Below are 15,615 nucleotides of genomic sequence, written 5' to 3'. Positions count from 1 at the left end.
AGACTGATATTACTGTCAGTAGTCACTCCTTGGTATCAACTAATGGTCAGCCAAGGTTTAACTCCCTTCATTGGTGCCTTTCATGAGCAGTCACTAGCCATGTCATGTAAAGTGCTTGGCAAACTCTATAACTCTGCATAAATGTTAGCTATTTGTTCTATTTCATCCCAAAGACAAAAGGAACATAATTTGCAAACTGTATTACTAAAATTCACATTCTAGTAATAAGTGTTGAATTAGGAGAAACCTTGTAGGTGCTACTTGTCAAACTTCTGATCCTGGGATATTTAAGTTTCAGACAAATTCCAGACCTCCACAGTAGAACATCAAAAGGTAGTGAGATGATGACTTTGAAATTATTTGAATTTATGTTAATGAACTAACCCAAACATGGCACAGACAGGAGTTGGTCTTTTTTCCTTAAAAACCCTATAAAAATAAGACTTCCAACTCCTGTTCCTCTCCCAAGCCTTCTTCCATCTCCACTGGATCTATACCGTCAAAAGCTCCCAACTCTAATCCACAGTGACAAGAGTGATTTTTTTGTGTCTCTCACCCTCCTCATCTTCTTTCCCATGTTGTCTGCTTCCCTTCAGCATCCCACTCTCTTTGTCCCCACACTACATCTCCCTCTGTATCACTTTTCACCATTTATGTCTGCTTTTTTTAGGCTTTTTGTTCCCCTTTCTTCTATGTTTAATTAAAGCGTGATTGCCACCCCATTTCTTGCTGCCAGCTGTGGTCTTTCCAGGAGAATAACCCAAGAAGAGGGCATGCCTGGCCCATTTCATAAATTAAATATCAGCTCACTTCTAGTTACACTTGGAAAACAGGAAGCAAGGATTTAGAACAAACTGGATCTTCCTTTTATATGCACAAGTAAAAAAACTGCATTCAAAGTCAGTCTTATGAGAGATTTTTTTTAATTGACTCAAAAGTATTTTTAATATGGCTAATGTGGCAATTTGTTTTGCTCAACTACATGTTTTTAATGAGTTTTTTCTTACTTTCCCAAAATGAGAGAAGGAAAGGTGGGAGAAAGAATTTGGAGCTGAAAATAAAATTGAATTAAAAGTAAGGAAATAAATAGATGAAATTCAACTCAAATTTAACTCTTTCTTGAAGCATGGAGAGTGGGAAAACAATTAGAACTCACCGTACAAAGCCTTCTGGAACATTTGGCACATAGAGAGTGACAGGGAAGGGAAACTGGCATGAAGATTTCATCGTTGCCATTGCTCGTACAGCTTCCACTTCATTCCGAGGAGAAGAAACTTTCATACATCCTAAATAGGTCAGTTTATTAAATAATACACTATCTTCCTCAGGTGGTTCACTGGGAGAAGGCGGTCGAAGAGTAGAAACTTCCAAGAAGAAAAAAAAAATTAGAAAAGATACACACACACACACACACACACACACACACACACACACACACACACACACAGAATTACATTTGGTGATGAAATGTCTGAATTTTGTGTCAGAGGGCCTAGATGCAAATCTTGCCTCTTTCATTTACTACTATGTGACCCTGACAAAGTCAGAACTTCTATGGCCCTCAATTCTTTCATTTGTAAAACTTAGGGAGTTAACTAAATGGTTGAAGCCCTTGTAGAAATCAATCAATCAAGGGATATTTATTAAGCACTTATAATTCTGAATGGTAACCTGGCAAAGCAGAAAGATGGACTTGAAGTCAGAAAAACTTGGAGATTTAATACCTACTCCAATACATATTGGCTGTGAAAGTCATTTACCCTCCAATGCCCCAGGCAATTCTCCCCATACTTGGAATAACAGAAAAGGTACTAATCCACACCAATGAAATTGAATTGCCTTCACCAATAAAATACAATTAAAAAAACCTAAATCTAGATTTTTTAACTTAAATTTAATTTTTCATTTAATTAAATTTAAATTTGTAAATCTTTTTAACTTCATGATCCTAAAAACAAAACCTACTCTGGAGCATACCTTATTTCTGTTGATATTATCATCAGCTTCTGTCTTCCCAAAAAAGACTAAAAACTTTAGAATCATCTTTTACTCTTCCTTATCACCCACATCCCATCAAATGGCAACTCTTCTTGACTCTATTTCCATCATTTCTCTCACATCAGGCTCATCCTTTCCTCTCTTACTGTTACTATCCAAACTTGGACCTTCATGAGTTTTGTCTGAATGTGGCTGAGAACCTCCTTCTTGGTCCTGACTCTCAGGTTCTCCCTACTCTGATCCACCCTTCATTCTGTTCCTTAAGTAACCTCTTTATGCATGTTTCATCAAATAATATCCTTGCTCAAACACATTCAATACTTCCCAACACTTACTGTATCAAATGCAGTCCTCAGCCTGCCATTCAAGACCTTCAACAACATGGTTTGGAACCCTTCCAGCTTTCTCCTATACTTTACCCTATGCAGGAGCTATGTTCCAGCCAAAATACACCATTAATTGTCTCCTACACTGGAACATCCCTCTCTCTGTGCCTTTGCTCCCTTTCCTGATTTTCTAATCATTGCAATACTGCCTCCATCCCTTGATCCACCTCAGGTGATACTACTTTTAACAGAATCTTGTCTAATTCTTCTTCATGTAGAACTTTTTTGTCCTTACTTTTCTCACAGTGCTTTGTCTTGACCTCTCCTGAGCCCTTCTTTCATCGCATTAGAGTTATATGGGAACGTGTTTCTCCTCCTTGTTGTACTATAAGCTCTTTAAGGGCAAGGATTGAGTGATAGGAATAACATTTGCCTTGCTTGGATTGATTCCATTTCCCTTCAAGGAAATAAGGAGACTATCCTAGGTATTTGGTTAGCTTTGAAGAAGACTAGAGATTGAACTACTGGCATAACTTCCTTGTTGCCTGAGGTATAAAAATCGAGCCTACAAGAGTTGATATTCTGAAGGTCTGATAACATTCTCAGTTTTATTTCTTATTGTAGATAGAAATGGAATTTAGAATTTGAAGTAATTTATGTTCATCCATTAGATATCTGAAGCAAAAAAAAAAATCAAAATGTTCTTTAAAAGTTTTAGATAGAAGGGGGCAGCTGGGTAGCTCAGTGGAGTGAGAGTCAGGCCTAGAGACAGGAGGTCCTAGGTTCAAACCCGGCCTCAGCCACTTCCCAGCTGTGTGACCCTGGGCAAGTCACTGACCCCCATTGCCCACCCTTACCAATCTTCCACCTATGAGACAATACACTGAAGTACAAGGGTTTAAAAAAAAAAAAGAATATTTTGAACTCATCTGCTTCAGATATCTAATGGAATTGACATAAATTACAATCTCAAATTCTAAATTCCATATCTATCTACAGTAGGAAATAAATAGGCAGTTGTATACTAGGAATAGCAGAATAAAAAAAAGCTTTCATGCTAGCCAGATGGAGCTCTCAGCATGTAAACTATTTTTATCATTTGTGTGTGTGTGTGTGTTTCCCCAAACAATCTGATTCATACCCTATTCTTCTTCATGTTCACTTATCATACAAAAATGTGTGTGTGTGTGTGTATAGAGAGGCAGGGAATAGAAAAAGTGACAGTTGATAGTAGAAGCAGTTACAATATATTCAGTTATAAGTTGACTGACATTTATCAAATTCCTATATGCAGCCTAATATTCCAGGCATTGGGAAAATGCAGAGAAAACCTAAGTACTATGAATTGTAGATAGAAGATCATAATATATCCTTACTGTGAAGCAGTAGTTTCAAAAACATAGATTAATACCTCATTTAAAAAACTAATTTTGAGGGAGGAGAATAGAGAGAGATGGATACCAGAGCAAGGAAGTAGAGAAATCAGGTAGAGTAAGAGAGAGAACAAAAGTAAAGAAAGAGGGGTAGGGGGCAGCTGGGTAGCTCAGTGGATTGAGAGTCAGGCCTAGAGCGGGAGGTCCTAGGTTCAAATCTGGCCTCAGACACTTCCCAGCTGTGTGACCTTGGGCAAGTCACTTGACCCCCATTGCCTACCCTTACCACTCTTCCATCTAGGAACCAATACACATATTGACTTCAAGACAGAAGGTAAGGGTTAAAAAAAAAAAAAAAGAAAGAAAGAAAGAAAGAGGGGTTGCACAGTGAATATTAAAGCCAGGCCCGGAGATGGAAGATTCTGAGTTCAAATCTGAACTCAGACACTTCCTAGCTGTGTGACACTGGGCAAATCACTTAATCCCAACTGGCTTGTCTTTACCACTCTACTACTCTTCTGCTTTGGAACAAATACTCACCATCAATTTTAAGTCAGAAGGTAAGATTTGGGGTTTTTTTTGTTTTTGTTTTAGGAGTGAAGGAGAGAGCTAAATGAATAATAAACATAAAAAAAAAAAACTTTAAATACCTTGATAGAAACCTATCCAGAACTTTCCTGCCTTAGTAAACTGTAGTTTACTTAGTGAAAAATTGAAGGCATTGTGATAAATATCTAGAGTTATGCTTTTCTGAACACAGTAACACCTTTAGGAGTTTTATTAAATTGTATATGGATGCTCCTAAATGGATCCTATACGGATGCTCTCTCTCACTCCTTCCATTTGGCCATGTCTGGTCTGCTCAGCCTACTTTTCATTAAATTTATCACCTAGAACTATTTCTCTCAATCAGCTGCTCTCTTGCTCTCTTTTCTCTTCACTTTTTTTCTTTTCTTCCTCCTTCTTTCCTTTTGCTTCTGCTGCTCCCAAACTTATCAGCTTTGGCACTGCCTGAACGTGGCTTTTGTAAATACTGCCAACTCGAAGCAAGAGCTTCTTTATTCCAGTCAATGAATTGACTAACCATTCTGTGCCTTTTTAAAAACCTTCATGTCTACCGCACCTCAACTATTTTCACTGATGTTCACACCTGAAGGGTCTGTCCATATTCACAGCTATTCTGGACAACTAGTCCAAATGTATCGCTGCTTGACATGCTATATGGGTTCTATGGCTAAGAACTGGGCAAGTCAATACACATTTATTAAGCATTCATGACATGGAAAACACTAAAATAAATGCTAGAGATATGAATATGAAAAACCATGGAACCTGCCATGAGAGGTTTAACAATCAAATGGGGGGGGAGGAGGGTAAATACAATATATGTACAAATAAGTATAAAATGAGGTGATTGTGGAAAGATATTGAGGCAAAGTGCTCTAGACTGGTGGTCTCCAAAATGGAAATCACCTAAGAAGCCATAACATGATCCACAAATTGGGATCAACAATCATAGGACTGCATCCCTACCTGCCAAGAGAGCCAATCATAGGAAATGTTTCAAACATGACCACACTTACCCTTCACATTTCCCCATTCTACCCGATCCCTCCATATGGGCAAATTCCCAACCTTCCTCCCTTCTGAGCCAGATGCAAATGTCAGCCTTTCTGGGGAATTATACCCTGACTCTGAAATAAGCACCCACACAAGCAGTTGGGCAGTTTGCCATCGGTAAACTTCTCTAATTCTCCACTCTTAGCCCAAGTACTAGGAAAAAAAATTCTTGATAGTAGTATGAGATCACAAAAGTTTATAGATCATTGTTCTGAGAAATGTTGCCAAGGGAGAGAAAACATACAAGGAACTAGGAACCATTTCATTAAAGAAGCGGCATCCAAGTGAAGATACAAAGAAAGAGAAGGATTTCCACAGGTAAAAATAAGGAGGATCGCATCACATACACAAAGACTACCTTGTATGAAATCAGAGGTAGCTGGGAGATAACAAGACAAGGTTTAAAATACTGCAGAGGAGAGCGTGTGCATGGTGCTCAAGAAATTAGGCTGGTAAGCTTAGTTGAAATCAGAATACAGAAAAATCTGAATGTTTATCAATATCAAGTAATTTTCCTTAAACATGACAGATGACTCCTCTGCTCAAACAACTCTAGGGGCTCCTTATTGCCTCTAAGATTAAATATAAACTTTAGCTTCTAAAACTCCTCACAATCTGCCCCCCACACATCTTTCCAGACAGACTAGACATTACTCCCTCCCCTGCACACTGCAATCCTATCAAATATGCCATCCCCCATTCCCAGAATGTATTCTCTCCTCATTTCATCCTTACGAAACTCTTCTCTTGACAGTTCAAGCAACAACTTCTTTATGAAGCCTTTCCTGTGCCCCTGTCCACCCAATTGCACCCACTATTACTCTTGCCCCTCAAATGGTTGGCTTTCTGGTGGCTGTCCCAGACCACAGTCTCTCAGGGTTAAATATCCTAACCAATACCCAAGCAATCATGTAGGCAAAATTCCACCAACCCCAGCATTCCTGCACCTTTCCCTGAAGATCACTTCACTCTTATGGCAGGTGTCCCAGAATGGGTTGCTTCTCTGACTCTCCTTTTTCTTTTATGGAATGGGACAGAATGCATAAAATGAACAAATGAACAAGCACCAGAAGATTGTTATCTACACTGCCAATATCATTATGTGGCCTTTCTCCCCCAAAGCCACCCCTCCTCTGAACATGTCTATAAACTTCTAATCATCGAAGTTTACAATCTTGGTATCATCTTCCACTCCTCACTCTCCCTCTAACCCCACATAACCAATGAGTTGCCATATCTTGTCTTTTCTATTTCCACAACTTTTCTCCTCTCCATTACCTTCTCTCCACTCACAAAACCACCAACCTCATTCAGGCTTTCATCATCTCTCATCTGAATTACTGCAACAGCTTCCTAAGTGGTCTCCCTGTCTTGAGTTTCTCCCCACTAAAATTCACTCTCCAAAGAGTTGTCAAAGTGATATTCATAAACCACGAGTTTGACCATGTCACTTCCTTGCCCATTAAACTCCAAAGAGAATGTATGAACTCTACATTGTAATAATAATGTTATCCACATAACAGTCCCAGAAGATAAGTTCATACAATGTCAAGTGATTTGTCCAGAGTCACCCAGCTGGTAAGGATTTGAGGCTAGACTTGGATCCAGATCTTCCTAAACACAAACCTAAAACCCTATCCACTTCTCCACCTAGCTGCCTAATTCACCCTCAACTAATCATTTTTTTAATTGTATGTTTCCATTGCTGAACCCACAATCATCAACACCAACTGTTGACCAAACGCCACTGGAAGGCGGGTAAGTACAATAGCCCTGGAAACTTTCCTCTATTAGCCTAGCCCAGACAGCTGTCATCCAACATTCCAACTAATCCCATAATATCATAGCAGCACTCTTTGTAATAGCAAAAAGCTGGAGACAAAGTGGGTACCTACAGACTGGGATGTGGTTGAAGAAACTGTGATATATGAATTTAGGGTTTAACAAACATGTTTTCCCTGAGTTAAGAAATGATAAATATAAGGAAATCCTAGGAAAACATGAAAATGAAAGAATTGATAAAGAATAAAATAAGCAGAACCAAAAGTATGCAATACACAATAAGTATTGTACAATACACAATATCAAAGACTTAGGCAAGTGACAATTTCTCTGGGACTCAATTGCTCAGCTGTCAAAGAAAGAGATGGTACAAGGGACCCCAATGGTCCCTTCCACCTCTAAATCTACAATTCCTCGCCCTCAGAAAAGAGGCAGGGCAAAGTGTATATTTTGTCAAACATATATAATTGCTTTGTTGTTTTTCTTTATTCAATCTGGATATGGGTGTGGAGCAGTAGTTCTTGAAATGACTCATTAAAAAAAGAGAAGACAAAAAGAAAACTAAAAAAAAAAAGGTAAATGATTCAATTTCTAAACACTCATAGGGCATACATCTGCAGGTATACACATACAAACACTACTGATAAAACCTAGCACCCAAAATATGGAATGGACTGAAAGTTAATGAGTGCTTCAATATATGAAAAATTTGGAACATAACTGATATGGACTGAAAATCCTACATACACTACCATTTTCCATCTTATCTTATGAGGCAATCCATTCCACTTTTTTAGATAGACCTAAATGCTGGGAAATAGTTCCTTAAAATGAACTGAAATTTTTATTCTAGTAGCTTTTAACTAATAATCCTTGTCTTCAAGACAAGGCTGGGGTGTAATAACTGGGGTCGTGCTGTGGCTGAGGGTTAGAGGAGATGAACTCTGAGATCCCTAGCAACTCTGGAATTTTTTGATCTATGTTTATTCAGTTTAAACCTGTATCTCATGTATTCTATTATGTTCGTCTTTTTTGTTCTGAATTCCTTGTTTGAACTAGCACTAAGAAATAGTAATATGGTCCTTTAAAAATGCTGAAGGCCATGTGAATCATAGCACAAAGCACATCCATAATGATAAATTAATATTCCTGTTATATTCTTTCCTGAGTAAGCCTACTCATAAAGAAACAGATAGACAGGCAGACAGATAGGCTTTCGAAAGATCTGTGGAAGTCTCTATACCAAAATCTATTTTTAAAAAAAGACAAGAGACCATAAGATAGAAATAGAGAAATAATAATGGGGGGAGAGGGGGAATAGGAGAGCATGCTCCGGTACAGGGAATGAGAAAGAAGCACATTTTCAATGGTTCCCAATCTAAGGCTGTAGTCCAAATTAAAAAAGTCAAACCACTACAGAAGGTTCATGGAAAATCTCAAAATGGAAACTAAGCAATATATACTGGGTCTTGGCCCATATACAGGTAAGAACTCTAGTAGGTTCTAGACCCTACACATATTCTCTTTTCCTATGATAAAGCCTAACCTTGTCAGAAGATGTATGGTGATAAACAAAGTTATAAAAGGGCCCCCAACATCTCTACTTCAAATGACTGTCTAGCAGCATAACTTCCTACTGGGGAAAGAGGAGAAGTGGAAGAATGGATGCTGACAAAAGATGACCAAATTCACTTCCCAGCTGTGTGACCCTGGGCAAGTCACTTGACACCCATTGCCTACCCTTACTACTCTTCTGCCCTGGAGCCAATGTACAGTATTGACTCCAAGATGGAAGGTAAGGGTTTTAAAAAAAAAAAAAAGATGAACAAATGAGCCCAACAGATTTAGTATTACATCCATGTTAGAATTCTTTCTAATAATACAGATGGTAATTCATCCATACTTTTCATTCTTTGTAATTTTTGCTCGTTTTTTTCCCAGGTCCTCCACAAGGGATATATTAGTAAACATATGGAAAGCCATTCTCTAGGTCCTCATAGCTTTTAAGGGTACCAATACAGCACTCAAATTACCCATCTGTTATCACTAAGTCAAGCCACATGATCATGCTCCTTCAATAAGATATTTCTTCAAAGAAATATTTTACCACTTCCTGCATATATTTGATAAGTGGAAATATGCTGCATCTTATTTATTCCCTCCACATATCTCTCCACTGGCCTTTTATTTTAACTCCACAGAGATTAATTTGTTTCAAAATAGGTAAATAGTTATTAACAACTCTTCAAGCTTTTGCATCAATGTGAAATTTCTAATCATCAAAATCTTGTCCATCCTTCAAGACTTAGCTCATGGGCCGCCCACTATCACTCAAGACTTTTATAGTCCACAATGACCTTCCCTTTTTCAGGAATTCTATTAAATCTGGTCAATATATTTCTACACTCAGTTGTGTTATAATTGTTTTACATGTTATAGTTTAATCTTCAAGGATAGGTTATTAATTTATTATAAATGGAGACCGTGTATTGTTTTTGTTTTGCATTTCCTGATATCTAGCACATGGAACTGGGCATTTAGAATACTCAAATACCAGCTATCTGAATGGATTAAGAACAAATTAAAAAATAATCACTCAAAAGAGGAGTTTAACAACTATAAAATGTTAGGCAAAAAAGACAAAAATGTTTTTTAATACTATCTATGAAAGAAACAAATATGTAGTTGCAGTACAAATTATTTACCTCATGGCATGATCATTTTAAACAGAAATTTAAAAAACATCAAAAATTGCCCCTATTCTTTGGAAAAGGAGGAAGGGAAGAAGGGAATAATCATTTATCAAAAGCCTACTATCTGCCAGAGTAACCTGATGATGGATAACCACTGGGCCTGCAGTCCAGAAGACTCATTTAGTGAGTTCAAATCCAGTATCAGACAAATACTAGCTAGGCTATTCACTAAATCCTGTTTGCCTCAGTTTCCTCACCTGTAAAATGAGCTGGAAAGAAAGAAATGGCAAATCATTCCAGTATCTCTGCCAAGAAAACCCCAAAAGGGATCAATGGAGAATCAGACACAAATGAAACAACCAAACAATAACTCCTCTCCATCAGGCACTCTGTAAATGCTTTACAAATATGTCATTCAAATCTTACAACAACCCTGGGAAGTTGGTGCTATTATTAATTATCCTCATTTTACAGTTGGAGAAACTGAAGCCAGCATTGGCATAGTAATTTGCCAAAGCTCATGCTGCTGATAAAATAACTGAGACCAGATATGAATTCAAGTCCCCCTAACTCCAGGCCAACTCTATTCACCACACCACCAAGTGGCATAATGTAAGCCATTATGTCAAATACAATGTAGTGCTAAAAAGTTTTAAAGTGATATTTTAGTTGAGACCAGAAAATATTTTCCATGAAACTTTAGAGCATATTTTTCATATTATTTCATATAAATACATGTTAATTTAGAAAAAATACACTTATCCCATCTTCACCAAATCCTAATTCTAACATAAATTAGTCCAATTTGTACTAAAAGGACAACAGCAACATCTTGGTCTGGGTGCTGATTTCATAAAATGTTTGATCTCTATGAACAGGAATCGTCTCAGGAATAAAAAATAAAAAAAAAAAAAAATGAAAGTTGTCTCCCCTAAAGAGGTCATGAGGAATACAAATACTAAATCGTAATTTATTCCCAACATTTCTCTGAAACATCTTTCTGAACTTTATCCAATTGTTCTTATGCACTAGCAGTAAGATACCTGTATTAGAAGCATCCAATACTAATTGGAGAGAAGGTCTATTGGCTTGGTTGGCTGAAACATCAATAAATGAATGATCAGAAATCTCAGATGAACTTTCACAGTCAAGAAGATGATTTTGACCTTTTTCAGAATCCCTTAAAATCTCTTCCATTGCCTTCTCTAACTGTTCATCTCCATTGGAGACGANTCAATAAGGAAAGATATTTTGTAAGAGAAATACACAAAATGGTGGAAGGAGGGAAAGAGAAAGGCGGAGAGAAAAGGAGAGAAAGAGAAGGAGGGAGGAAAAGGAAGAAAGCAGAGGAGACAGAGGAGGAAAGGAGGGAGGTAGAAAAAGGGAGAAGGAAGGAAGGAAAGAATGATGGAAGGAGAGAGAGGAAGAGAAGAGGGTGATGGGGAAGACTGATGAAGGGGAAGAGAAGGAAAAGAAAGAGGGAAAAGTAGAGAGGGAGGAGAGACAAAGAATTGTGAATAATTGTTTTCTAAGAAAGCTACTTATTATCACAAAATGTTAGTGCATAGAAAGTTTGAACTAGAAGTAACTTTTAGAAAGAGAAGGGACCCTAGAACATAGAAATTAGAGTTTAAAAAAAAAACTTTAGAAGTTGGGGGAAAGCATTAAATGAATAAGCATTTATATGGCATCTACTATGTGTCACGCAAAGTACTTTTACAAATATTACCTCATTTGAAATATTTTATATTATAAATTAATGAATAAGTGAATAGATAGATAGATAGATAGATAGATAGATAGATAGATAGATAGACAAATAAATAAATAAATAAATAAATAAACAAAGAAAGAAAGAAAGAAAGAAAGAAAGAAAGAAAGAAAGAAAGAAAGAAAGAAAGAACAGCAATTAACTTTAAACTTGTCTACAGACTTAGAGTCAGACTACATAAATATAAAATGCAATGTGTTGTATAAATACCTGCTATGTGCAAGACACAAATCAAAACATTTTATAGCCTGAAACAATTTAAAGCATTACATTACAAAGAAAATACAAATTGTACCAAACCTGACAACTTTCGTCTCAAACTTTAAAAAAAAAAAAAAAAAAAAAAAGACGCTAAAAGAGAGGGTTGCTTATTCTCTTGTGGTTTCACCATGAAATTATAGGGATACAATTTCCTCTACTGCATTTAAAAAGTGATTCAATTTATAAAAACCAAATACATACAATGTATACGATGAGCACAACTATTCCATATCTTTGCATGAAACAAGGAAGGAAAGTATACAGTGAAGTTCAAGTAAACTGTCATTTGTGACCATCTTCTCAATACTTAGTCACAATGGTTTCATTTAGTAAGGAAAGCTCTTGTCCTATTGATTTCTTAAATTATTTCACTGAGGTCATTTTAAACCAAATATTGGTTAAGAAAAACAGTATTTAATGATGCAGCTAGGATTACCATATGTATTTAGCATCGCATATCTAGTAAATCACCTAACGAACCTTGTTTTTCAGTAACTATTTTTTGTTGTTCAAGACCTGTAATTTCAATGTTGGGAACTCCCTCTACCAACTCACAGATTAAGGCAGAGAGGTAAATTGCCTGTAGTTTTCAGCCCCAAGAGAGTTGCCTAAAGCCCTGAGAGGCTAAATTATTTATCCATGTTCACATAGCTAGTATGTGGAATAAGCAGGACTTTGTCCTGACTCCACGGTCAATCTATTGTGCCTTAATGCTTCTCGGCAATACTGATAGTATGTCATAACCAAATTCCTTTATGAAAACTCCATTTTAACATCATTTGAGCCAGTGTATCTTTTCTCCACCCTGTTCCCATGACCCGGTTTCTGCCAATGTCCTGCTTTCAGGGAAATAATGACACAAGGTAGAATACATCTGTACAATTAAAATTAATAAAAGATGACTCAACCTTGCTACCAAAATGTTAAATACCATATTTTCATTAAGTTAACAAAGTATTATTCTTTTGAAGATAAAGTCAGAATTTCATCATTTTAACCCACTTTCCATTCAAAGGCTCTATTCCAAATGTTTGACTTGCTCTTAAATCTTTCATAATCTATCTTTCAAAAGAAAGTAACAGATCAAGGACACATGACAAAACCAGTGGAAATGTGCGTCAGCCATGGGTAGGGGGATTGCGGGGGGTGAAGGGGAAAGTAGTAGCATGAATCATGTAACCATGTTAAAAATGAATATTAATAAATGTTTAAATTTAAAAAAAAGAAAGTAACAGAATTCAAGAATGAATTAGAAGGGGCAGGTAGGTGGTTCAGTGGATAGAAATGCGAGGTGTACACCTGGGCAGATCTGGATTCAAATTTGACCTCAGATACTTCCTAGTTATATGACCCTAGACAAGTCACTTAACCCCAATTTCCTAACCCTTACTAATCTGATAATTTTATCAATTCTAAGAGGGAAGGAAAGGTTTTTTAAAAATGACTTGGAAAAGTAATAAATAGCATCACTAAAACTTTTTACTCCTACAACTTTTTTCAAGGCACTCAATTCATTTTTTAATCTTCATTTCTAAGCAATTAGGAAGTCAGCAAACATTTAAGTGAAATGTGTTTGAATTATTATACTGCTCTCATGGGTCTAAACAGTTAGATTGTTACTACTTTGTTACTTTTTGTCACTGAAAATGCATAAGAAAGAGAATCATCTCCTAGTGAGAACTCTCAGATGCTAAAAATGTAGACCATACATGTATATCCAAGTTGCAGCCACTGAAACAGGACCAAGGAACTTGAAGGTTCCCTTGATCTACAATATAAAATTCAAAAAGGAAACAAAACCCACAGAAGCAAAAGTAAAACACATAGTGGACTTGATTATTTATTCAGTTATCCTGAGGCAGAGGTCAACAGCATAAATGAACAGAAACATGAGAAATCTAATAACCCCCTTAAAAACCAAATCAGAAAAAGTTTCAACTACTTCCCCAGACATCTTACCCTTTGCAGTTGTTATTTTGCAGTTCAAAATCCAAAAGACAAAAAAGATCATGAAAAATGTCAGCTTCTGGGTAAATAATTGTTAACTGGAGTCTTCTGAACTCATCAACAGTTAAGAGGGGGAAAAACTTGATTCCACATATTTAGTTATAACCCATTCAAATGTTAAACAAATAAATGGAAGCCATTTGAGGAAAAGAAAATATACCTTTAGTTGAGGTTTTTCATCATCTTTTGAAGAGGTATCACCTGCTTGTTGAGACACCAAAACAAATTCTTCATTGTTCAGCATGGCCACAGAATCAGATGCCCCACTAACCTTCTGTAATGAAGCTCTGACCTCCATTTCAGGGCTACAGACTTCTCTTGCCACATTCACCTAGCCAAAACTACAAAGAGAAGGAAAAAATATACTGCCAGTTAAAATATTCAAATGTGTTTAAATAACTCTTAGTCATTAAAAACAAACAAGCAAAACTTCATATGAACAGGAAGGAATCCTGCTGGCTACATAATTAGCTCGAGGGTACCCACACTACACTGCCTGTTCAAATTGAGCTATGTACAAAGGAAATGTATCCTTTTCACCCTGAGTCTCCCGACTACCAGAATCATATTGTTTCCTGAAAAACAACACGAACCCCACCAAAATGTAAATTAAATGGGCTGTGCAAATTATTTTAATATCAGTAAACTTCCAGTAGAAATATGGGTTCTCTTTTTTTAATAGGTGAAAAGGATAACTGGGGGCTGGGGGACAGAAGGTCAGAATCAAGAAAAACAAAAGTCCCTGAAAGAATTTTATGAACTGAATCTGGATGTTTCAGATAACATGCCTCCTCTAGCACAAGTGTTTGGAGGCCACAAAGTGATTTTTCTAGGTCAATGAAGTTCTGTTTTATTTATTTTTACTTAAGATAAAATTACAACCACCTCAAGCTTTGTGTCTTTCCCCAGATAATACCCTAATTATCTAAACAAACAAAAAGCTCTCAAATGAGTCAAATAGGAAACTAAGTTTTAGTTCTATTGTGCATTTGGAGCTGCAAAAAATACAATATTTTGTCAGGGAAGAAGCTCGAATTGCACAGTATACTGAGCCTTTTCCTGGGAAGACAAGAATAAAACATTTCCTATACACTTTTTTGTGCACTTTATTTGTATATTTTATTTTTTATTTATATTTTTATTTATATTGTATATTTTATTTGCACCTCCCCTTCTCCCTGAAAAATATAAGTGCCTATGAGGGCAAGAATTGTTTTGGTTTTTGTCTCTGTGTTTATAGTACCCATGTACAATTCTTTGGATTGAATAGGACCTTAATAAATGTTTGTTTAATTGAATTTGATCAAGTATATATACCATTTTAAGATTTACAAAATGCTTTCCTGATAAAGCTCTATGATGTAGGAAGTATAAGGAGAGGAATCAACAGAACACTAGGCCTGGAGTTAGGAAGAACAAAGTTCAAATACAGTCTCAGGAACTTACTAAATGTATGACCCTGGGAAAGTCACTTAAGTTCTGTTTGCTTCCGTTTTCTTAACGGTAAAATGAGAACAATAACAGCACCTACCTCCTATGGTGATTGTGAGGATCAAATGAGAAAATATTTGTACTGGCATACAGTAGGCATTTAATCAGTACTTGTTCCCTTCCTTGCTTCCCATCTACAGGTAAATGAATAGGCTCAGGAAGGATAAGTAATTTTAATTGAGTCACACGACTATAAAATATTAGGCTGAGGAATCAAATTCACGCATCTTCTGATATCAAGTGCAGGGCTCTTCCTATTAGGCAGTAATACATCATGGCTTCAAGCCTCCAAA

At 36.6% G+C, this 15,615-nt stretch overlaps 1 protein-coding gene across 3 annotated transcripts in view; it reads right to left on the bottom strand.

Moving 5' to 3' along the window:
* The window catches only part of RABGAP1L (RAB GTPase activating protein 1 like), a 605,798-nt gene extending 591,649 nt beyond the window's left edge, over positions 1–14,149 (bottom strand). For 2 of the 3 annotated variants that reach the window (XM_044674101.1, XM_044674102.1), the window contains exons 1-4: positions 13,991–14,149; positions 10,836–11,024; positions 6,596–6,598; positions 1,157–1,364 (exon numbers count right to left, since the gene is read on the bottom strand). In XM_044674101.1, coding sequence (XP_044530036.1) covers positions 1,157–1,364; positions 6,596–6,598; positions 10,836–11,024; positions 13,991–14,129 — 539 coding nt within the window. In that variant the 5' untranslated portion in view covers positions 14,130–14,149. The remainder of the gene's footprint in view (positions 1–1,156; positions 1,365–6,595; positions 6,599–10,835; positions 11,025–13,990) is intronic. The other variant, XM_044674100.1, reaches the window with a different exon arrangement.
* Positions 14,150–15,615: the final 1,466 nt, after the last annotated feature.

The sequence above is a fragment of the Gracilinanus agilis genome, chromosome 4 (genome assembly GCF_016433145.1).
Source record: "Gracilinanus agilis isolate LMUSP501 chromosome 4, AgileGrace, whole genome shotgun sequence".
Classification (NCBI taxonomy): Eukaryota; Metazoa; Chordata; class Mammalia; order Didelphimorphia; family Didelphidae; genus Gracilinanus; species Gracilinanus agilis.
This window is presented reverse-complemented; position numbering and strand designations above follow the sequence as displayed.